The following is a 23088-nucleotide window of genomic DNA, read 5'->3' on the forward strand; positions in this document are numbered from 1 at the left end:
GCAATCTGATCATTGATCAGTCACTGCAGAGAAAGAGCGCTTAATACCATGTGATCAGAATCTGGGACACGCGCACCCCCCTCACACTGCCCCTCCTGTCCACAGCTGAAGCAGTTTGAGCGTCTGGAGCAGGAAGTGTCCCGACCGATCAACAACGACCTCTCGAACTGGACCCCGCCCTCGCACCACACCGCCTCCCGGGGCAAGCTGAGCGCGGGCGACCGGCAGCTGCTCCTGTTCTACTCGGAGCAGTGCGAGTCCAACATCACCACGCTGACCAACGCCGTGGACGCCTTCTACTCCTCCATCAACAACAACCAGCCGCCCAAGATCTTCGTGGCGCACAGCAAGTTCGTCATCCTCAGCGCGCACAAGCTGGTGTTCATCGGCGACACGCTGTCGCGGCAGGCCAAGTCGCCGGAGGTGCGGGCGCGCGTGGCCCAGCACAGCAACGCGCTCTGCGACAAGCTCAAGGACATCGTGGTGAGCACCAAGACGGCCGCGCTGCAGTACCCCTCGCCCGGCGCGGCCCGGGACATGATCGAAAGGGTGCGGGAGCTGGCCAACTGCACGCAGCAGCTACGCTCGGCGCTGGGGCAGCTGGCGGCCATGTGAGCGTGGGCGGGGGGAGGGGAGGGGGGGGGAGGGGCAGGGGCGGGGGGGGGGGGGGGGCGGGCGGAGGGACGTCAGCCGCGACGTCGCCCCAAACGCCGCGCACGCCCAACCTCGTCTCCGCGGGCGGGGCGCGCCGACCTCCCCGCCTCCGACCCTTTCCCGTTCACCATCTTCCTCGTGCTTTTGACTCTTTACCCCCACCCCCACCCCTCCACAAAAACAGTGGACAAATTTATGAGACTGGGCAGGGCCATCGGTTGTAAATTAATCATTGTAAATATTTAAAGTTGCTACTAGTGGAGGAGGATTAATAAAAAAAATAAGGTGAAAAACGAATGAACTATACAACATGTTTTTGAAGATACAATGAAAAAAGGCAAACAGTAGTTTTTAGACTGTATTGATTATTATTATTATTGTTATTACTATTGTCACTATTATTGCTATACTGTAATTATATTACGATAATTATGATTGTTCTTATTAGAGGAAATGAAATTAAGGGTGTTTAAAATTCAAACAAATGTAGAAGTACTTAATCCTGTTTTTGTTCTTGGATGATTTATGGGGTTAAAAAAAGTTTTTTGTTTTTTTTTAAATGTTCTGTGGAGACGTGGAAGAAGAGACAGAAAAGTTCAGTGTGTGTTTCTCCCTGCTGTTGGAGGGATGGAGGGGCGGAGGAGTGGGGGTGTGGGGAGGTGCTGGGACCATGCGTGCCGACGGACAATTAATGGCTTCTCCAGGCTTTCCTCCGTCGTGGGACAGGTTTAATTTGAAGAGGTCTGCGTGCTAATTAAAAGGCCCCAATTAAGCAGCTTGACTCAGTTAATAGCGTCTCCGCTCCGCCGTTGGGATTGGGGGGGGGGGGTGGTTGGAGGTCTGACATGGGACGGCTACGGAAGAAGTCAGAGGTTTTGGAGAAGCGATGACGAGGCCGTTTTGTACTCGAGGCCGCTGAGAGGACGAGCGTTCCCCGGGGAACCGCGTCGGCGTTTCCGCGCCTCGCTTCGCGCGAACGCGAAGCCTTGTCCGCGCGCGTGGCGCCGCCCGATCGTACCCGCCTCCGCTCGGACTCGCTCCCGATCCCTCCGCCTCCCTTCCGGGCGCCCCGCGTGACGCGCTGCGCCTCCCGCGTGCCCCGGCGCGTTCTCTGGACGAGCCCCGCGCCTGCCGCAACACTGGCGCGCTACTGAGGGTTCCAGAACTCTCCTGTGACTCGAGCCCCTGCTGACAGGCTCGAACGTCTGTCCCTGTGGTGATGTGGAACTTCGGGGCTGCGCGGATTCCGCTGAGAACTTGCTCTGTGGAGACAGGCCGGAAAACACCTCGCTCCCATTTCTAAGCTCCTTCTGGACAGCAGTGGCGCCCCCTGCAGGCCGGGGGGTTCTGCCTCTGTGGTATGTGAAGCCCATATGTGTTGGCACACAGTTTCAAGAGAAAAAAAAAGAAAGAAAATGGCACCACGAGTCACTACGGGCTACCAGGAGTCTTTTTTTCTTTTTGCAGCAATGTGGAAACGTTACAATGTTACAAAATGTTTTGCAAGCGTTGTGCATTGGCTGGGTATGGTGGTGGTCCTGTTCACCGGTTGTTTGTCTGTTCTGAAGGCTTGCATGACGTCTCCATTTTCCAGAAAAGGTAAAAAAGGACACATATCTGTCGTGTTTTTTTTTGTTTTAAATCCGACATCGAAAACACGGTTGATGTTCTAAGTTTTGGGATGTGTCAGCGAAAAGTAATTCATTGAAATCAATAGTGTGGGAAGGAAATGCAACATGTTGTTGTGTGTATGGTATAAAGCCAATCCATTTGGAAAGTGTACATTAAAAAAAAAAAACAAGAAAAAGCCTACTGGTATTTGTTGTACTGGTATTCTGTTCTCAAATCTGTGTTTTAAGATTTGAAAGATGTTAAGAAATACATTAAGGACATACTGTACATTGCCTAACTGGAAAATATATGTTTAATATATTTTCATTAAAAAAATAAACTATGTAAACAGACTGTGTCTCCGTGGTTGTGTGCGGTAAATAGTATCAGTGTATTTGGCAGGTACGGCATAAGCATAGCAGCAGACTGGAAAAAAATATGCGGCTGAAAAAAAAAACTTCCTGTTAACAACTTCTTGTGTAACCCTCACCAAAATACAGGTGTCACCTCAGGCTATAACTTGCATCTTGTTTCCTGCGACAAGCTGTAAGATTCAGGGTTTTTTTTTTAGTACTGTAACTGGTTACATTAAACTTTGAGTAATTGGATACTCAGCATTGATTACTGGGTACATAGAGTTGAACATTTTGAGGGATTCATGTTTGGGCCCTGGATTCTGTGAAAGTTCCATTATCTTATAAGAAAATGCTGCAAGGCTGTAAGGGTGCGATGTTTAAAAATAAAACTCTTTAATGAAACCTCTTCCTGGCACATGAAGACCACCTGAGTAATCAACACCTCCTCCTCCGCCCCCACCCCCCCACCCCCCCACCCCATCACCGATGATCTTGTCTGCTGCAGTATACTTCATAATTCCTGTGCAAAGTAAATGTGTTGTGTTCCTGATTTGCAAAAGAGGCACAGGTTAACACAAACCAAGCGGAATCTATAATAGTATTTGTTAAATTATGCATATGCCTCCAAATGTGCATATCGTTCAAAAAGGATCAGATGCCTATTCGAGTGACGGCAGCCCCAGATAAATATTCAATTAATCAATGAAAGCTGGCCAATCAAGACCTTGGTTGGAAAAAACATTCTGTCACAGGTGAGAATCTGTTTAAAATGACAATTTCCGAAATCCGCAGTGTTGAGCAGCTAACACCCTTGTTGAACTCTGAATCTATAACGAGCGACAACAACAGTTAAAACTCCTCAGTTATCCAAAATGTTAAATACATTTGATTTAATTTGTTCATTATTATCAAAGATACCTATTATCAATTAACTAGCCAAATTTGAAAGGCAGAGCAACCTGTTGGATCATGATGTAAAACTCACAACCAGATTAAAATGAAGAGATTTATTCAATTGTAACAAGTAATTCAACATTTAATCTAAAGACAAGGGTTCAACTACTTTAAAAAAACAGTGAATGTTACAGATGTAGACATGTTACAGTCACACACAAAAAGATTGAAAGAAGATACCCAAGCACAGCTTGCCTCTCCCAAGTTAATCCCAAATTGAACAAAGTTCAAAAACCAATAGACAGCAAAATATTACAAAATACCAGGGATGAAATGTAAAATGCAAGATGAATTGCAAGACCCCACACAAGACCGAACACCAAACGCCAGATCCAGATGCGAGACAAAGAAAGATCATATTTTACGTAGTTACATACTTAAATTGTTTATGGTAATAAGGAAATCAATCCTCCTATGGTAGCCATTGCGGTGACATTAAATATTAAGGATTTTGTGATATTTTTTGGAGGGACAGCTTTGGATATTATTTGAAATGTTGGTGAGTTTCTTTGTGGTGAGATGAGATCAGGCAACAGTTATACTAAACTCTGCCCTCTGCTTTATTCTGGTATGGCTTGACCCAGAATTTTGTGCATATGCAAGAGTCGCCATCTTGTACAGGCGTGGTCCCAGAACTGAGTGAGCCAAATTTCAGTGGTTTGGCCCTCTGACACAATAATGAGGAAATAGGAGTGCTGGCATGAAGTGAGTGCTGACCCAGCAGGCATTGCATTGCTTAATGCTGAGTCGCTGAAGCATGGCAGAGCTAACCACATTCAAATGTATGCTGACTGCCATGTCATGACTTTTTGAAAGACAATCATCATGGCCATCTCAGCGGTGTCTGTTTGCAATGTTGTCTGAACTAATGCAACTTCCGTCAAAATTATAGATAATAATTCATTCTTTATAAATTCTGATAAGGGTCCCTGGAGCAGACAAAAAGTGTGTCCCATACCTGCTGCTTTTCATGCTCCCTATTGCCTCGATGCCTGCCCTCGCTTATGAATGGGCCTTGTATCAGTGACACTTATAATTCGGTGTAGCTCAAAACAGAGAGGGAGTGATTAGGAGGTGAATTGGGACCGGGGGTCTGTGTCTTATCGCTAGGCTCCTCTGACCTAGTCGTTTAAAATTTCCTCGGGCCCAGAACAAACCAAATGGTGAATTGGAGGTTGGACAATTAATTCAGTATATTCATAAACCTCTATTCGGCTTAGCTTCCCGTAGAGAACTTTCACAGTTTACTCAGTTTACTCACTGTATTCAGACCATACACACCAAAGCAAGGCAACACTGCACAACATTCATATAGCGCATCATTTCTGTATTAATAGTCATTAGTGACAGCAGTGCCTACTTTAGAGTGCTGAGCCTGAGCATCTCTGTGAAATGCATCTCTGTGATGTAGAGGTGTTTGTGGTGTAATTTCCTTTTACTGGTACACCTCAGCAACACTGGTGGAGATAGGAAGTGCAATGCACAGGCTAGTGCGCTAAATCTGCCTTTGCAATGCGCTGGCATTTTCGAGCATGCCAGCTGGTGCAATCTGCCTGCAGTGCACCCTACCTGCCTGTTTGATTTTCTTTCCACTGCTTAGAGCCTGATATCCCTGTGAAAATGAGTCAGCTGGCTGGCCCAGGGCATCAGACTATTGAGGAGTTAGTTCTGTAAATAGTGCATGAAATTTGTTCAGAGGGCATACTATGCCCCCGATAACCGATCCAGAGATCGGAGTGGGGGCACTCTGCTCTGCTCAGGTTTTCACATCACACAGTTCTGCCTCTTGCAGCTGTGCATGCTATGCTGGCGTTTCTGGTGCCAGCATGTGCGTGACTGCTGGAGGGAGTGAGCTGGAGGGCGAGGAGGGTGAGGAGGGGTGCAGCATGCACACAGCGTTTGTGGCCAGGCCTTATTTGAGAACACATATTGACAAATACATGCGGTCATGCGCATGGGCTCCTTTTGAGCACAGCAGTACTTCATCCCTCCTACCTCACGTTCCTGGCCGACTTCGACAAAATGTCGCCTTTGGCCTCAACTGCATTTCTGTCTCTTTGCTCTCTGAAACAGGCCAGCAGACTGTGCAGAACGATTCAGCATCTAGAATTGTGTTGTTGATTAGGAGCATGTTTTCTGTTAAGTGAGAGTCATAAGTGAGTGTGACTCCTAGCTGCTGTGCTCAGTGTTCCATCTGTTCAGCTGGTGGATTCATGTGTGAAAGAAATTGTGGGTTCCTGAAAGCATTTTGGAGGGTACCTGCACTAGTTTGTCCTCCCAAATAAATATGCATGTTGCATATTTAAATCAGAGCTTTCCGAGCCGCGGAAGAGAAGTAAAATTAGCAGAAGAATGTTTTAAAAATAACGACTGAATAAAATCAAGAGTAGAACTGGATGTACATATGCAATAGACGCCCACTGTTGCTTACAGTGGGCCTGTTTAAAGAGAGGATTTTTGGGTGTCTGGAACACACCTGGGTTTGAGCTCAGATGAAGGACATGGGGCTGGCTGCCTGGGATACGGCTCGGTCGCTGTGGCGGGGGTGGCGTCGATGGACGGGGTGGCCCGCGAGGCCTTCCTGCAGCCCAGTTCGGGTGTGTCGGAGGACTTGCAGTGGCAGATACGCTCCACCCTCTTCAAGACGCTGCTGCTATTCCGTAGGTTGCGAGAGGCGAAGGCGTACAGGAAGGGGTTCAGGCTGCTGTTCAGGAAAGTGAGGGCTCCCGCCACATTTTGGCCCTGCCTGGTTGCCTCCCGCAGCCCCGACCCTACATCCACCCCTGCCCCCGCCCCCTCTGCAAATACAGCCGCTGCTTGCACCAGATTCAAGGCGTGATAGGGGGCCCAGAATAAGAAGAAGGCCGCTATCACCCAGGTGACCAGCTGGTTAAGCCTGTGGCTAGAGTGGAAGGGGGAGCGGCCCACCCTGTGGATGATGCAGAAGTAGGAGGTGGTGAGGATGGCACCGGGGACCAGGAAGACCATCAGGGTCTCCAGAAGGAGCATGGCAGCCTCCTCCGGAATTGAGTCATAGTGAGGCTTGCAGGCTGTTCTCCCACTCGTGGTCACCTTCACCTTCCGGAAAATGGGCGCTGGAATTGCCAGAAAGCATGCCAGGACCCATATGGAGGCCAGCAGAACCTTGTCGCCCCTCCCCCCCAGGTGGAGCTCGGTCTTCCAGGACGGGTGCAGAACCTTCAGGTAGCGATGGATGCTCATCAGGGTGACGGTCAGCACGCTGGCATACAGGCTACAGTGGATAGCGTAGGAAAGGATCTTGCAAGCAGCATGTCCGTACGGCCAGCCTCCCAGCAGGGCAACTATCCACAAGGGCAGCATCAGCAGGGACAAGATGTCAGTCAGGGCCAAGTTGAGCATTAGCTTCACCATCAGGGAGGCCCTGCGAAGGTGGCGGCTTATCGCCACGACGATCAGAAGGTTTCCAGGGATGCCCACCAAACAGCACAATCCCAGGACCATGCTGGTGGCTACGTCCTTGGTATCCCAGGAAGTGGAATTGTGGCTGGAGGTGTTGAGTTGCTCCATGGCGAGAGATAAAGACTGGAGACTTGCTGAAGCTTGCTTAGGGAGGTCTCCCACCAAAAACTCCTTCTTTGTTCATATACTCTCACCCTAATTCTTGATCCAATGACCACCTACAAAATGCAAAGATAAATAACCACAAATGACAGCCAGTCAGAATTCTACAAAAAGTCCAGACAGCTGCAGCTCTGGGGATGAGGACGAGGACGAGTGAGTACGACTGCCCAAAGTAGTGTAAGGCTGACAGTCTTCTCTCTTCCTATCAGTCTTCTCAGTTCCTATCAGACAAATGTGCGCTCCGTGATGTCATAGTTCTCTGTCTCTCTGTTGTGACCACAGATGTGCCTGTGGTTACAGAGAATGAGATGCACTGGAGAATTATTTATACAAAATTGTGGTCCAGAGACCTTTTTTTGTTTACTGCGCATCTGTCAGTTTTCTTTGAAAAGACAATAGAAAAATTCCCAACAGCCCACATACAAAATTTCATTTGAATTTGAAACTCCTGTTGCTTGTGGCCTGTGAAAGAACAGAAAGGTAAACATAAAACCACCAGGGTTCATTCTCACGGTCATGTCCATTCACACACACACATACACACATACACAGACACACAGACACGCAGACACACACACACACACACACGCAGACACAGACACAGACACACAGACACGCACACATGCACACACACACGCACACACACACACATACACACATATGCAGACACACAGACACACAGACACACACACACGCAGACACACAGACACAGACACAGACACACACACACGCACACACACACACACACACACATGCACACACACACATACACACATACGCAGACACACAGACACACAGACACACACACAGACACACACACGCACACACGCGCACACACACACTCACACACAGCATCTTTGTATTGCAATTGACAGAAACATTATTGATAATGACAGTAGCATTGTTTTACCAGGAGATGCAAAAAAAGTTTTGCTTACTGTAAGAGCTGAGTCAGCCAGAAAAAGAAGAATATGTACATGGTTAGAACAATGTAGAATATGCTAAGTTTATAGTTTTGAGGTAAAATGTAGAGTTAAATACCAGATAAATACCAGAGGTTTTGCTGCTTTTCAGAGAAAGCACCGTACTGATGAATTGTGATTTGAGTGCCTTATCATAGATGTCCTGCTTTGCATTCATTGTTAATTGTCTTTGTTCTTTTTAAAATAGTTAGAATTCCTATATTTCTTTCTATTTTAATTGATTATGGCTGTTCTTAGAGTATCGTGCATCATGATCTTGTATTTCTTATACACGTTTGTAATGAGAAGAATGACAATGAATTCAACTTGAACAATTTCTTCATTTTAATTTTCTGTAGTAAAAATGATGGTTACAGTACTGGCACAGATTATAGACAGACTGCCTTTATAAGAGCTTGATGATTAATGCAATATTTTGCAACAATCGTGCTTTTCGGCATAATAAATGTAACGTAGTAAACATGATATCAACAAAAATGTAGAAATAATTAGCAATTGAGTGAAACAATACAAATTGTATAATCTAATACATCTATGAGTATTAGTTCATATGATCGTGATTGAGCAGTCTAACATATCTTACTGGGGGACATTTTTAAATTAGTTTGAACATGCTTTGCCTTGTCCGGTTTTTTCTACATAGGATAATATTTGTGTGATGTATACTTTATTTCAAATTACTGATGGCCGCAGAATGTCATTACCACTCATGGTCAAGAAGACACACTATATAGCCAAAACTATATGAACACCTGATATCCAAGATCTTATACAAAACTGTGGGCATTAATATGGCGTTGGCAAAGCCATCGCTGCCGTAACAACCTCCATTGTTCTGGGAGGGCTTTATACTAGATGTTGTGTAGATGTAGATTGACTGCACCCATACGCTGAGCGACATTGATTCCAGAAAATAAAGCACTAGGTCACAGTTAGAAAGAAAGTGAGGCAGTGAGAATGACTTCTTCAGCAGTCAGAGGATGCTTCGGCAGATGCTTCAAAAAAATGTAAATGCAAACGCTACAGCCAGGCCCTTCATGGAAATAATGTGAAGTGCCTCTTTGTTTAAATGCGTGTGGATGGATTTCTTGTTTGCATCTCTTTTGAAAACACAAGCATATTTGTTTTTGGCTTCCGTAAAACTAGTATTTTATTTCCTCATTCAGAAACTGTTCAGATCTCCCTCTTCACCATGCAGCATCTCAACACCTCCAGCTCCAACTCCACCTTCTGGAATATTGACCAAGTGGCCCCCAGTGTGGTCCTGGGGCTGTGCTGTCTGATGGGCGTCCCTGGCAACATTGCGGTCATCGTGGTGATAGTGCGCAGGTACAAGAGTGAGAATTTCACCCTGAAGCTGATGCTGAACCTGGCGGTCTCTGATCTTTTGTCCCTCATCACACTACCGATGTGGATCTATGCCTTGCTATACGGCTGGGTGTTTCAATGCTTGACCTGCAAGTTAATAACTTACTTTATCTACTGTAATTTATACTCAAACCTGCTGACAGTCACCCTGATGAGCGTGCAGCGCTACCTGGCTGTGCTGTACCCTCAGTACTGGGCGAGGCTGCGTGGGATGGGTGAGAGGGTTCTGCTGGTCACCCTGTGGGGGCTGTCAGGTGTTCTTGCCTCCCCCATGATCGTGAATCGGGATGTGGTTGTACTCAAGGACAAAGGTCAGTACAGTTGTATTAGGAAGTTCAGGTCAGACGGGGAGGCAGTGGCCGTTCTGCTCATGGAGACTCTGCTGGGGTTTGTTGTCCCTTTCTCCATCCTGGTCACCTCTTACTTCTGCCTCCACAAGAAAGTGAACCAGACCGCCTTCTTCAGAAACCAGAGGATGACCAGGCTTGTGACCAGCATCGTGGTCACCTTCTTCATCTTACGGAGTCCCTTTCATGTCATCAATGTGCTGGAAATATCCTCGATCATGCTAAAATCCAGAAGTCTGCTTAAATTCTCTGAGGTTGCTCAGAACCTTACTGGAGCTCTCACCTTCATCAACAACTGTGTGGACCCCTTCCTCTATGCCTTCAGCTCACGAAATCTCAAGATTCCCAGTCATCAGGAAACATCAGAAATGTCTCCACCAGGAATGTCTTAAACATCTGGCCATCTTCCTAACGTCTCCACAGCTGAGGAACTCCATTCTTACTGCTACAGTAAACTGTCTGTTGAACTGAAATGTACAATTGACAGTTCAAGCATTTATCAGATGCAAAGTAACGTCATGGAGCCATGTCAGTTTTTGTACATAGCCTTTTTATCATCTAGATTGCTTCTTAAATTTCTTTCTACGTGCTTAGCTTTTTATAAATTAGACCAGTCATATTATTATTAAGCAAGGCTGATGTTTGTTTCATTCATAATACAAATCTTCTACTTATGCAAATACTTTTCAATAAATTTTTTTCTTGTTGGTGACAATTGCATGAATATTACACTGCTACTGTATAGTCTCTCGAGGAGAAAGTATCCAAATTTTATCAGTAATGATACATTTACGTTCTATTACTCATTACTTCGCCCTTAATTATATGCAGAATCTGAACAAATATATTTTTTCAACACATACCACTGCAGAATCACATAGGAAACCAGGTGTGGTTAGAGTTTGGATGACATCTTAATTCTAAAAAATGAGCTGAAGCTGAACACCAAGCTGATGTGATATGAATGTTATACATTTTCAGAGGGTCTGCTCCTCTGTCGGGTATGTAACATGCATCTTGTGTGAACTGACTCCCCATCTGAAACATAAAAAATACTGACTGGATAATGATCTATTCATAAGCGATTATGAAACCCTTGGGATAGTATTTGGAATAATCTTAGTTTTAGTTTATTTTAATCTTAGTTTATCTTAGTTTATCTAAAAATCCTGATCATCAGCTTACGCATGTTAACCGTCTTCATCGAACGTACTTGACACTTGGGAAACGCCACATCATGAAACTTGTACATTCTCTGATTTGTAAGCTATGCCCTCGGGGAGCTGTAGGCACTTTCATGCGCACGTTTTTGGATTGCCCCACTGCAAAACATGTTTGGAAGCAAGTGGCCGCAACATCATGCAATATTTTCACCAGAGACATTCCATACTAATTTTGAATGATTATTCTTAGCTCGATTAATTACTACCTCAAAAATGTTGGTTGATTGGTCGTACAGCATCTAAACGAATGCTTGCGCAGAGGTAAAAGACACCAGATTCTTTGTCCTGATCCCATTGAGTGAATGCTACCTTGATATTATATATGTGGAAATTAGATGCTTCAAAAAGTTTATGAACCCTTTGGAAATACTTGGATTTGTGGTCTGATCTACATTAGAGTAACAATAATAGAGACTATCTTAAACTAATCACAACCAAATAATTGTACTTTTTGCTTGTCTATAATAAATGCATCATTTAAACATTCAGTTTAGGTTTTAGATCATTACATTTACACTACATTATAGGCATTTAGCAGACACTCTTATCCAGAGCGACTCACACAACATTCTCCATAGCATTTACATTGCATCCATGTATACAGCTGGACATATACTGAAGCAATGCAAGTGTCCTACCCAGGAATCAAACCTGTGACCTTCAGGTTACAAGACCAGTTCCTTTCCCATTATACTACACTGCCGCCCATATGTGAACCTATGTGAACCTCTAGGCTAGAGGTTTTGACTTCTCCAAAAGCTAATTGAGTCAGTTGTTCTAATCAATGAGATAAGATGTGGGCTGGAGTTGCCCTGCTCTCCAAAAAGAAAAAAAAAAAGACCTTGTTGCATGTCTTATGCGAAAGACCTGGATGTTCCACAACACTTCTGGGACAATGTTCAGATGGATTGAGACAAAAGCTCAACTTTTTTTTGCATAAATGCACAACACAATGTTTAGAGGGAAAAAGCACTGCTCACCAACACAAAAACCTCATACCAACCGTGAAGCATGGTGGAGGAAGCATCCTGGTTTGGGGCTGCTTTGCTGCCTCAGGGCCTGCACCGCTTTAAATCATTGTGGGAACAGAGAATTCAAAATTGTATCAAGAAATTGTACAGGAGAATGTCAGGGTATCGGTCCATCACATGAAGCTTAATAGAAGTGGGTGATGACACAAGACAATGACCCAAAACACATGAGTAAATCAACAACACAATGGTTTTGGCATGTCCAAGTCAGAGTCCAGACCTTAACCCAATTGAGATGTTGTGGCATGACCTCAAGAAATCAGAGAAATATCAATGAACTGAAGTAGTTTTGTAAGGAGGAATGGTCTAAAATTAATCTTATTATAATAGAGGCATGCGCACATCCAAAAATTTAGCGCGGGTGCCTGGTAAAAAAAGAAAAATAATGCAAAATAAGAAAATAATACCAGCACACTGCTATTATGCTCCCAAGTGATTTACTCAACTACAATCCGTGTGCAGTGACGTCACGCTCGAACGCCCGAACACAATTTTGGTTATGCGCACGCTGCAGCACAACTCTGCAGTATATATGTTCAGACCTGAGATATACACGTTTAAAATGTCCACAATTGTGCACTTCAGCAGCGTATGACCATCTTGACTTGGGTGCACAACTGCTGTGTAAGTGAAGGGGAATGAGATATGAGCACAAGAGTGATTCCCATAGATACTGTAAGGGCATTGGAACTGGTACCGGCAGTTGGTACAGGACTAAATTAAAAGAAATTTAGTAGAGCATTATTGCAACTTCTGATCAGATTCAAATGTTGTTTTCCACGTAACTGTAAGTGGGCCAAATAAAAAAAACAAGCAAATTAACAAAAATTAAAAAAACATAGCAGCTTTTGACATGGTTGACCACAACCTTATTTTGTCACATCTTAGCTTGCCTGTAAGATATTTCAAGCTGGATGACCAACCAAATCATGACCTAAAGCACAACTTAGCCCAAACCGAGGGTCTATACTTGCCAGCCAAATCCTACCCCCTGCTGGATCTATCCTTCATCGTGAGATGGCACCAAAGCGTCATCCTCTTCATCAGCTGGGAATCTTGGAGTGGTATTGGGCAAACAAACCATCCCTCTACAAGAACATCATTTGTGAGGTGTGCAGATTCTTTCAATATAACAGATCCGGGCAATTCTTCTTCACCACCTTATCAACACAGCTGTTAGTGTGGACGATCTCCCATCTGGACAACAGCTCTGTCCTTCCTCTGCCATCAGACCTCTGCAACTACAGTACTCCAGAATGCTGCTGCTCATCTGATCCACAACCTCTTGCCATACCTCTCCATTCTGCTGCCTCTGGGCAGGTTACCCTTACCCCCCCCCCCCCCCGTCTGTATTGCCAGATCTTGTCTTGTGTGTGTGTGTGTGTGTGTGTGTGTGTCCCTTCCAGTGGTGGAATTAGCTTCCCAGGAAAGCAGAAACCCTGTCCATTTTCTGACACAGACTGAAAGCTCACCTGCACTTTGGCTCCTCTGATCCCCTTTAGAAATCCTTCCTTTCTTTTTTTTTGCGTTATTTTGATTTATATTGGATACTGGTATATCTACAGTTGTGTAAGATTGGCTATATGTCTAATTGCATTTTCTTTTCTTACAACACAAATTGTTTGGTCTTAGGATGAAATTACACTAATTGATTACAAATGAGTCTGCATTTATTGACAATAGTGCTACTGTTCTCCTCTACTGTACTTCACTCTGAATAAGAACATCTGATGAGTGACTATACATTAATTGTTAATTATGAAAGTGCGATGTTTCGTGACAGAGTAGGAGAAGTTCAATGAAAAAGAGAAGTTACTCTGCTGGATTTCAGAGGACTATGGTGTAACATTTCCTAATTCCGTTTGAGCCAGATGTCAGCTGTATATCTAGCTTCATCCTGAATGAACATCAGTTTGAAGATGTCACTTCTCAACGTCTCCGACCCAAACCTTGACTCTGTCAACTCTGACCTCGTAGCCCCTAGCGCTGTTATGGGGCTGTGCTGTGTGATTGGAGTCTCTGGCAACATCGCAGTGGTTTCGGTGATACTGTGCAATCGCAAGAGTGGGGATTTAAACTTCACTCTGAAGCTGATGCTGAACCTGGCTTTCTCCGACATCCTGTCCCTCCTCACGCTGCCCATGTGGATTTACACCTGGCTGTATGGCTGGAGCTTTGGCCTCGGTATGTGCAAACTGGTCTCCTATGTGGTCATCGGCAGCTTGTACGTCAGTGTGCTGACGGTCACCCTGATGAGCGTGCAGCGCTACCTGGCTGTGCTGTACTCTCAGGACTGGGCGAGGCTGCGTAGGACAGGTAAGAGGCTCCTCCTGGTTGCCTTGTGGGTGCTGGCGGGAGTCCTCGCCTCACCAGCGATCGTTCTGGGGGACGTGGTCGGTGAAGAGATGCAATGCAGATGGCACTACAGATCGGACGCAGAGGAAGTGGCCACCTTGCTCATGGAGACCCTGCTGGGGTTTGTCGTCCCTTTCTCCATCCTGCTCACCTCTTACTTCTGCCTCCACAAGAAAGTGAACCAGACCGCCTTCTTCAGCAGCCAGAGGATGACCTGGCTGGTGACCAGCATCGTGGTCACCTTCTTCATCTTCTGGTGCCCCGTTCACATCACCAACATCCTGAAAATCTCTGCAATCTTGCTCGAATCCGAAAGTCTTAAGGCGTTTGCGAAGGTCAGCGCGGGCTACACCCAGGCTCTGACCTTCCTCAACTGCTGTGTGAATCCCTTTCTCTATGCCTTTGCTACCCGCTGCCGTAAGGAGAGCACAGAGCAGTCTGCAACATCACAGGCCATTTCAATGTCCACTTTATAACTCCCAGAGGGGCATCAGTGATGTCAGCCCAGTGCGTTCCCTGGGATAAAATGACTTATTTATAATCATTCATTGTAATTACTTATTTACTATTTGGTGTAATCATTTTTGTGTAGTTCCAGTACTATTTTGTGCGTGACAAAATAGAACAAATGTGTATGTAGCTTAGGTGTTTCCTTACCGTCAATCTATAATCTGATTTTACATGATTTCACCATTGTGGAAAGTTATGCAAAAGACACTGCGGCAGGAAATGAAATGTTATTGCAACAGCCGATGTTATTTATACAGTACATAGCTCTTTATGTCACACTGTCTGAAGACACACTAGCCCTAAGCTCCACTTATTGTGATAATATTTTAGTAATAGCCTGTTGAAATTATTGCTCCTGTGATATTAGATGGTTTATGGCTGTTCTAGCTTATTTGGACATAACGTGAATAAAACATATTAAAACTCTTTTTTGTAAATTGCTCTTCTACACATTTTAGCCGTAATTTTCATAGTATGATGGAATAGGTACAGTATGTTTTCAATGATAATTTTGAATGATCAATTCAATTAAGATGCAAAAATTGTTATTCTTCAATGCTTATATTTTTACATTTTTTTCTTGGTGACTGCTTATTGCGCTACTAGTTAAGCAATACATATGTTCTTGTCTTGTAAATGCATTTGTGGTATCTTTCCACTATTTCACTGAAATCTCTGGATTTGTGTATAAAAACCAATTACGTAATGCCTTTTTACTATATCTTATTTATTTACATTCAGTAATGGATTAGATCATTGGTTCTCTACCACGGTCTTGGGCACCCCGTATGTGTGCTGTTTCTCATTCTAACCAGAGAATTTAAACTCAGTTCAGTGCTTTTCATGTTTCTGAGGGGATTATTTACGTTGTTAAGCCACATTATGCCAGAAATACATATATATGCGTGCCATGAAGAATAAAAGTCCCATATTCACATTTTTATACTGCAAACAATTACATAAAGACAGGCCAAATGTTTTAACTGATCATATGAAAGACTGGTGTGAATCAATGGGCTCCAAAGTGGTGAAAGTTTGGACACTAAAACTAACCATTTGGCATATAATGAAGAAGTCAAAGACAAAGAAAATGATAATGAGCTAACCATTCATTGTGTTAATAAGTTTAAGGAAATAAAAAGAACTTGAAAACATGTTTGAAATATAGCACAAAAAAATCACAATGTGAACATAGAGCATTTATTTTTCATGGCATGCATTGCATTTCTGACAAAATTTGGCTTAAGAGGGTAACTAATCCTAAATATGAAAAGCCCCAAATGAAGAAAAATGAACGGCTTGTTAAAATTCTGGGATTGCAGTTGTGGTTGGAATAAGAACCAGCATACACAGGGGGTCCCCAGGGCTGAGTTAGTGTATCAGAAGAACCCCGCTTCGTGCAAATTGTAAAAGTTCACAGAACTGAGTCATTTGAGGTGCATTTAAAGATAAATAAAATGGTGCCGCAGATCATGGTTTTGATGTTGGAATTCTTTGTTTGATCTGATGTGTCTACAATGCTTCCCAAAGGGAATGGAAAACAGCAGCAGCAAACTTTTGGCTATACAGTGTACACACACTTAACCACAACTCATAGGTGAAAGGGATATATAGATATATATATAGATATATATAGATACATATAGATATATATAGATATATATATATATAAATATGCATACACAGCTGTTTCCCATATCAGATAAGTGTCAGGGAGGGGCGCGGGAATGGACCCAAGCGCAGAGTGCAAAAATACAAAACTCCAAAATGGGGAAAACAAAAGACTTTAATGAACTCAACGGGGAACAAGGGGAACCGAAAGCCTCGCAGGGCGGTTTAACAAACACAACGAGAATCCTAAAAAGGCGGGAAAAACAAAAGTACAAAAACTCCAAAAAAACGTAGAGAACCAGGCTGGCAAGGAACAGGGGACAGGCGACAGGCAGGCTTAAAGCAAGGCGACAGGCAGGCTACAAAAGGCAAGCGACAAACAAGCAAGCACGCAACAGGAAGGCAATGAACACGCACGCAAGGATCCAGCACCTGAGTCGGGGAAAAGGGGGACTTAAGTAGACACGACGCAGACGAGACACAGGAGGGCACAATGAACAATCAGGCCACAGAGAGGGAAGGGAACACGAGACAATCAGCAACTAATAATGGGGTAATTGGAAACAATAAAACAATTAACAGGACACAAAGCAGAGGTGCTGCCATCTGGGGGCCCAACCAGGAATGACAGGGGGGAGACACAGAACCCTGACAAAGAGAATTTGAACAGGTATTAGGTGCTGGGACAGGACTAAAGTAGATCTAAAGTAGATACATTTATTAGAGAATTATTATGCCCTTTCAATTGATCAGATTCAAAAGTTGATATATACAAAATTAACCAAATTAAAATATATGGTTGTTCTTTCAAGTGTTTGAAAGAACGGTATTTCTAGCTGCTAACTATGAACATTGAGCTTCAAAAGGAGCTTCATTATTTGGTTTAATAACTTTTGTGTAGTTTCAATACTTTTTTGTGAATGAAAACGTTGCTTGGATGTTTTTTTACCATTGATTTGTAATCTGATTTTACATGATTTCACCATTGTGGAAAGTTACACTAAAGCAGTGATGTCAAACTCGTGTCATGGAGGGCCGTGTGTATGCAGGCTTTCATTCCAGCCTCAGATCTTGATTATATAATTAGTTAAATTATTTGCTGAATTAAGGATACAGGTTTGTGCACAATGGTGACCCGACGTCTATGGTGACCCGCATTGTCTAAATAAAAATTTTCTTATATTCTGTGCTTCAATGCAGTTAAACGCATATGGCTGAATGAGTAATTGGACTCAATTAAGGCAGAAATAATTGGTTGGAATGAAAACCTGCATACACACGGCCCTCCATGGCACGAGTTTGACACCACAGCACTAAAGGCATTGTGGCAGGATATGTAATACTATTGCAATGGCCAATGCTATTTATACAGTAAAGAAATGACTCTATGTGGCTCGATGTTTGAAGAAGAACCAGGTATATGCTGCACATTGTTTTAGTAATTGCTGATTGAAACGATTGCTCCTGTGATGTTCGATGGGTTATAAATGTTCTAGTTTTTTGGACATAAAGTTAAAAGAACAAATTACAAGATTAATTTTAATATTAAATCTACAGATAGGTGGTATGAAACTGAATTACGCAATACCTTTTTAATGTATCTTATTTCATTTACGGTCAGTAATGGACTAGATCAGTGGTTCTCAACCTCGGTCCTGGGGACCCACTGTGTATGCTTGGGGGTCCCCAGGACACAGCATACACAGTGGGTCCCCAGGAGCCTGTTTACATTACATGCATTTGTTTGCAATACAGCACAAGAAGCACAATGTGAACATGGAATAATGTATTCTTCATGGGATGCATAGCTATATATTTCTGCCACAATGTGGTTTTAAGTCACACTTAAAAGACAGTGAGGCAAACTGCATTCTTCAGTAGCCAGAGGATGCTTCATTGAGAACTTCAAGAAGAAAAAAATGGCAATAAAAATGATGCTACAGCCAAGCCCTTCATGGAAATAATGTGGTGTCTCTTTGTTTAAATGCGTGTGGATGGTTTTTTTATTTGCCTTTCTTTTGAAAACATGAACTTCCATGTGTTCAAAAGAGATGCAACCCCTTCAGCTCCCGTAAAACTAATATTTTATTTCCTCATTCAGAAACTGTGCCCCCAGTGTGGTCCTGGGGCTGTGCTGTCTGGTGGGCGTCCCTGGCAACATTGCGGTCGTCGTGATGATAGTGCGCAGGTACAAGAGTCAGAACTTCACCCTGAAGTTGATGCTGAACCTGGCGGTCTCTGATCTCTTGTCCCTTCTCGCACCACCGGTGTGGATCTATGCCTTGCTGTATGGCTGGGTGTTTCAACCTTTGGCCTACAGGTTAATAACTTATTTTTTCTACTGTAATATGTGCGCAAACCCAGCACAGATTTCAATCAATAGATTTCCATGGAAAACAATGAGATTGACACATCACAGGAGGGCAGGAGGCATAGTATGTCTCAGTTTTCAAATTAATAAGTTTTAATGGAAATGCTTAAACAAATCTAAAACTCATTAGATCCCTTTTTCTGAAGTCGTTAAGGCTGTGTCCAGTCAGCTAGTGAGATATAGCCTGGGGCTCATTTTACGAATGAGTGCAAGCTGAGCCCCATGTGTGTTTTTCTGATGTGCAAGCTGAGATTTATATAGATTTTTCCTGCTTAATAATTTTCATTAACTAAAATTCTTTGACAAATCTATAACTTCTTGGATCCTTTTTTTGGGAAAGTCTTTAAGGCTGTTTACCCATTTCAAACAACGACTGAAGACTCACCTCTTCAGGCTGCACCTCTCCCCATCCCTCCCTACCCCCCTGTAAATGACTGTAAGCTGTTTCGTAGGTGACTTAGGTGCATTAACTGTCTTAACTACTGCTTGTATTTTTTCCATAGACTGCGTTGTTGCCGTTCTCGTTGTTAGTGTTAATCAGTTTAACCTTCAGGGTCCAAGTTAAACTATGCGGTTGTTCCCTGCACTTGGACCGGTACTTCTCTCTAGGGGTTTCGTCATACTTGTTCCTGGTTATGGTTATACACTTTGTTGTACGTCGCTCTGGATAAGAGCGTCTGCCAAATGCCTGTAATGTAATGTAATGCTGTGTCCGGTCTGCTAGTGAGAAATACCCTGGGGCTCATTTCACAGAAGTTGTGATGTGCCAGCTGATATTTATATAGATTTATCCTTCTCTTTTTGGAGTGTTTGCATAGAAATCACAATTGCAAGCCCCAAACAAAGTTCTTTTGTGAAGTGAGGCCCTATTTCCCATCATGGTGACTCCAGTAGGGGCCCTGTAATCACCACAACTGCCATACACCTCTAAACAGTCAACAGGAAATTGCAGTCGGAGCAGAAACACATGACAATACAGGAAACTAACAGCAGACACTTTCTTTCATTTAAAATATATGCATATGCATGATTATCCCATCGCATAGTATGAACTGCATGTGGGATGCAAATTGCAAAATGTGGTGTTATCCTGTTTTAAAAAATAAGAAGTGTGAGCTACTTTTTGCTAACACATACCACCATTGTGCGAACTGAGCATTTGTTTCCCTTGTAAATATATGAACATTCATGTTTTTGGGTTAATAATTGCTCCAACTGTTAAAAGGGAAGTGAGAGGGATGAGTACAAATGTGTTTGAGGATGCTGCATCTTAAAACAAAACCAATTGCTGCATTACACATAAAACTGTGCAGTGCTTTCTGCCTAAACGACAGTTGCTGGACTCTTGCTTCACTATGCAGTATCTCAATATCACCAGCTCCAGCTCCAACTCCACCTTGTCCTGGAATATTGACCAAGTGGCCCCCAGTGTGGTCATGGGGCTGTGCTGTCTGGTGGGCGTCCCTGGCAACATTGCGGTCGTCGTGGTGATAGTACGCAGGTACAAGAGTCAGAATTTTACTCTGAAGCTGATGCTGAACTTGGCAGTCTCTGATCTCTTGTCCCTCATCACACTACCGGTGTGGATCTACACTTGGCTGCATGGCTGGGTGTTTCAACGCTTGGCCTGCAAGTTAATAACTTATTTTCTCTACTGTAATTTATACTCAAACCTGCTGACAGTCACCCTGATGAGCGTGCAGCGCTACCTGGCTGTGCTGTACCCTCAGTACTGGGCGAGGGTGCGTGGGATGGGTGAGAGGGTTCTGCTGGTCACCCTGTGGGGGCTGTCTGGTGTTCTTGCCTCCCCCATGATCGTGATTCGGGATGTGGTTGTACTCAAGGACAAAGGTCAGTACAGTTGCATTAGGAAGTACAGGTCCGACGGGGAGGCAGTGGCCGTTCTGTTCATGGAGACTCTGCTGGGGTTTGTTGTCCCTTTCTCCATCCTGGTCACCTCTTACTTCTGCCTCCACAAGAAAGTGAACCAGACCGCCTTCTTCAGAAGCCAGAAGATGGCCAGGCTGGTGACCAGCATCGTGGTCACCTTCTTCATCTTCTGGAGTCCCTTTCATGTCATCAACATACTAAAAATATCATCGATTGTACTTAAATCCAGAACTCTGCTAAAATTCTCTGAGGCTGCTTGGTACATTACTGGAGCTCTAACCTTCATTAACAGCTGTGTGGACCCCTTCCTCTATGCCTTCAGCTCACGAAAACTCCGACAAGATGCCCAGTCACCAGGAAACACCGTGGATGTCTCCAACACGAATGTCTAAAACACCCGCCCATCTTTCTAGCATCTGCACAGCTGAGTAACTCTTTTCTTACCACTACAATAAACTAAACTGTCTGTGGAACTGAAATTTACAATTGGCAATTTATGCATGTACCAGAAGCGTTAAGTCAACATAACTAACGAAATGGGCAATAAAATGGTTATAAAACCACCAAAACGTCTCCTAAATAAAGGAAAACAAAGTCTCGTTTTTAATTGCGGAATTAAAAAAAGTGATTCTGCCTTCCTTACTGAGAGGGAAGGTCATTACACCATTTGGAAAGAGAGTGGAGGAGAGCTGGGGATGTGAGGAGAGAAAGCCAGCTTCCTGAAGAGACGGGACAGCCAGCTGGCCAGCGGATGCCAAGCAGAGAGATCTGGTTGGAGTGTATGGTGCCATCAGTGTCTGAAAGTAGGAGGAGGCAGTATCTTTTGTAGCTTGGCATGCCAGTGCCAATAACGTGGATACAGGATGTCAGTGAAACATGGTAATAAATTGTGTGGCAATTCGGTTGAAGACCAGGCATGCAGCAGCACTCTGGACCAGTCACAATAGGCCTAATTTCATAGGCCAGTAAACCAGCCAGCAAGGCACTGCAATAGTCCAGAAGTTACCAGGGTGTGGTCCAGCTCTGTGGCGTCTTGGGTAAGGAAAGTGTGAATTCTATTGATGTTGTGCAGGAAGAGTCTGCATCTCGGCCAATGTTTCCTAAGAAGTTCAGTTGGTCATGGAAACATTAGGATTCTTGGAACAGTCATTATACAGTATATCATCACTGATATGATAAGCATGCCATATTTATGGGTTTAATTTAAACCTGTTTAAAAAATAATTTAAAGGCAATTATTATATCATAAGGTGCCAGTGTAGTATAATGGGTAAGGAGCTGGTCTTGTAACCTAAAGGTTCAATTCCCGAGTAGTACCCTTGAGGAAGGTACTTAACCTACATTGCTTCAGTATTTATCCTGCTGTATAAATGGATGCTATGTAAAAAAAAAAAAAGTTGTGTAAGTCATTCTGGATAAGAGCATCTGCAAAATGCCTGTAATGGAATGTAATATTACTATTTATTATTATATTGTGTTTCAAGCCACGCTTCAGGTTTAGTAAATATTTTTGTTATAATTAAGATTGCATTTTTATAATATTGATTTTCTTTTTGCTTGGGATAAGTGAATCTGTTATTATTCATACTGATTGAATAAGCTTGCTGTTTGTTTCATTTATGCTTAATGATGGCATTACTCATGCCCATGCAAATACTTTTCAATTAAAATTTTGTTCTTGTTGATGGCAGTGGCATCTATATATTACACTGGTACTATTGTCTCTCAGAGGGACAATAAGAAATCATGAACACACATCATTTATTACTAACATTATTATTTGAATACAGAAATAATTTCAATACACACCTTTAGAGAAACATACCGATGACAGTAAAGATGTAGTGAAATTTTCGAATAAGAGTGCATGTGTGCTGAAAGTTCCTCATAAGAGTGCATGTGTGGTGAAAGATCTGCATGAGAGTGCATGTGTAATGATCAATACTGCAGGAGGATCATTCTATCTTATTTGCTTTACCAATAGTGTGTGTGTCAGTGTGTGGGATAAATAAAGACATTTACCAAAACACTGATATAAATAAACATTGGCAGGAGTCTGAATCACTTTTGCATGTCAGGAAAATAGAAAGTAATGATGCACACATCGCAGAGTACTGCTTTATATAGTGGACATGCGACTCAATGCAACTTCTTTGTTTCCGTGATGCATTGCTGTCAAAACCACCCTAAGGTTCTGCTGGAATTGCAGTAAAGAGGTCTG

General features: G+C 43.5%; 5 protein-coding genes across 7 annotated transcripts in view; 4 read left to right on the plus strand and 1 right to left on the minus strand.

The window, feature by feature from the left end:
* The window catches only part of bcar1 (BCAR1 scaffold protein, Cas family member), a 99508-nt gene extending 98880 nt beyond the window's left edge, over positions 1-628 (plus strand). For all 3 annotated transcript variants that reach the window (XM_035418808.1, XM_035418809.1, XM_035418807.1), the window contains exon 7: positions 106-628. In XM_035418808.1, the coding sequence (XP_035274699.1) occupies positions 106-615 (510 nt within the window). In that variant the 3' untranslated portion in view covers positions 616-628. The remainder of the gene's footprint in view (positions 1-105) is intronic.
* Positions 629-3619: 2991 nt separating this feature from the next.
* LOC118227528 (leukotriene B4 receptor 1-like) lies at positions 3620-7336 on the minus strand. Its single transcript, XM_035418077.1, has one exon. The coding sequence runs from the start codon at positions 7122-7124 to the stop codon at positions 6018-6020; it is 1107 nt and encodes a 368-aa protein (XP_035273968.1). The 5' UTR covers positions 7125-7336; the 3' UTR covers positions 3620-6017.
* A 1144-nt stretch (positions 7337-8480) lies between these two features.
* LOC118228238 (leukotriene B4 receptor 1-like) lies at positions 8481-11066 on the plus strand. The gene has a single exon (XM_035419595.1). The coding sequence runs from the start codon at positions 9231-9233 to the stop codon at positions 10266-10268; it is 1038 nt and encodes a 345-aa protein (XP_035275486.1). The 5' UTR covers positions 8481-9230; the 3' UTR covers positions 10269-11066.
* Positions 11067-14008: 2942 nt separating this feature from the next.
* On the plus strand, positions 14009-16468 carry LOC118227015 (leukotriene B4 receptor 1-like). The gene has a single exon (XM_035417066.1). The coding sequence runs from the start codon at positions 14032-14034 to the stop codon at positions 14959-14961; it is 930 nt and encodes a 309-aa protein (XP_035272957.1). The 5' UTR covers positions 14009-14031; the 3' UTR covers positions 14962-16468.
* A 3661-nt stretch (positions 16469-20129) lies between these two features.
* LOC118228118 (leukotriene B4 receptor 1-like) lies at positions 20130-22189 on the plus strand. The gene has a single exon (XM_035419419.1). The coding sequence runs from the start codon at positions 20333-20335 to the stop codon at positions 21257-21259; it is 927 nt and encodes a 308-aa protein (XP_035275310.1). The 5' UTR covers positions 20130-20332; the 3' UTR covers positions 21260-22189.
* The last annotated feature ends 899 nt before the right edge of the window (positions 22190-23088 follow it).

The sequence above is a fragment of the Anguilla anguilla genome, chromosome 5 (genome assembly GCF_013347855.1).
Source record: "Anguilla anguilla isolate fAngAng1 chromosome 5, fAngAng1.pri, whole genome shotgun sequence".
Classification (NCBI taxonomy): domain Eukaryota; kingdom Metazoa; phylum Chordata; class Actinopteri; order Anguilliformes; family Anguillidae; genus Anguilla; species Anguilla anguilla.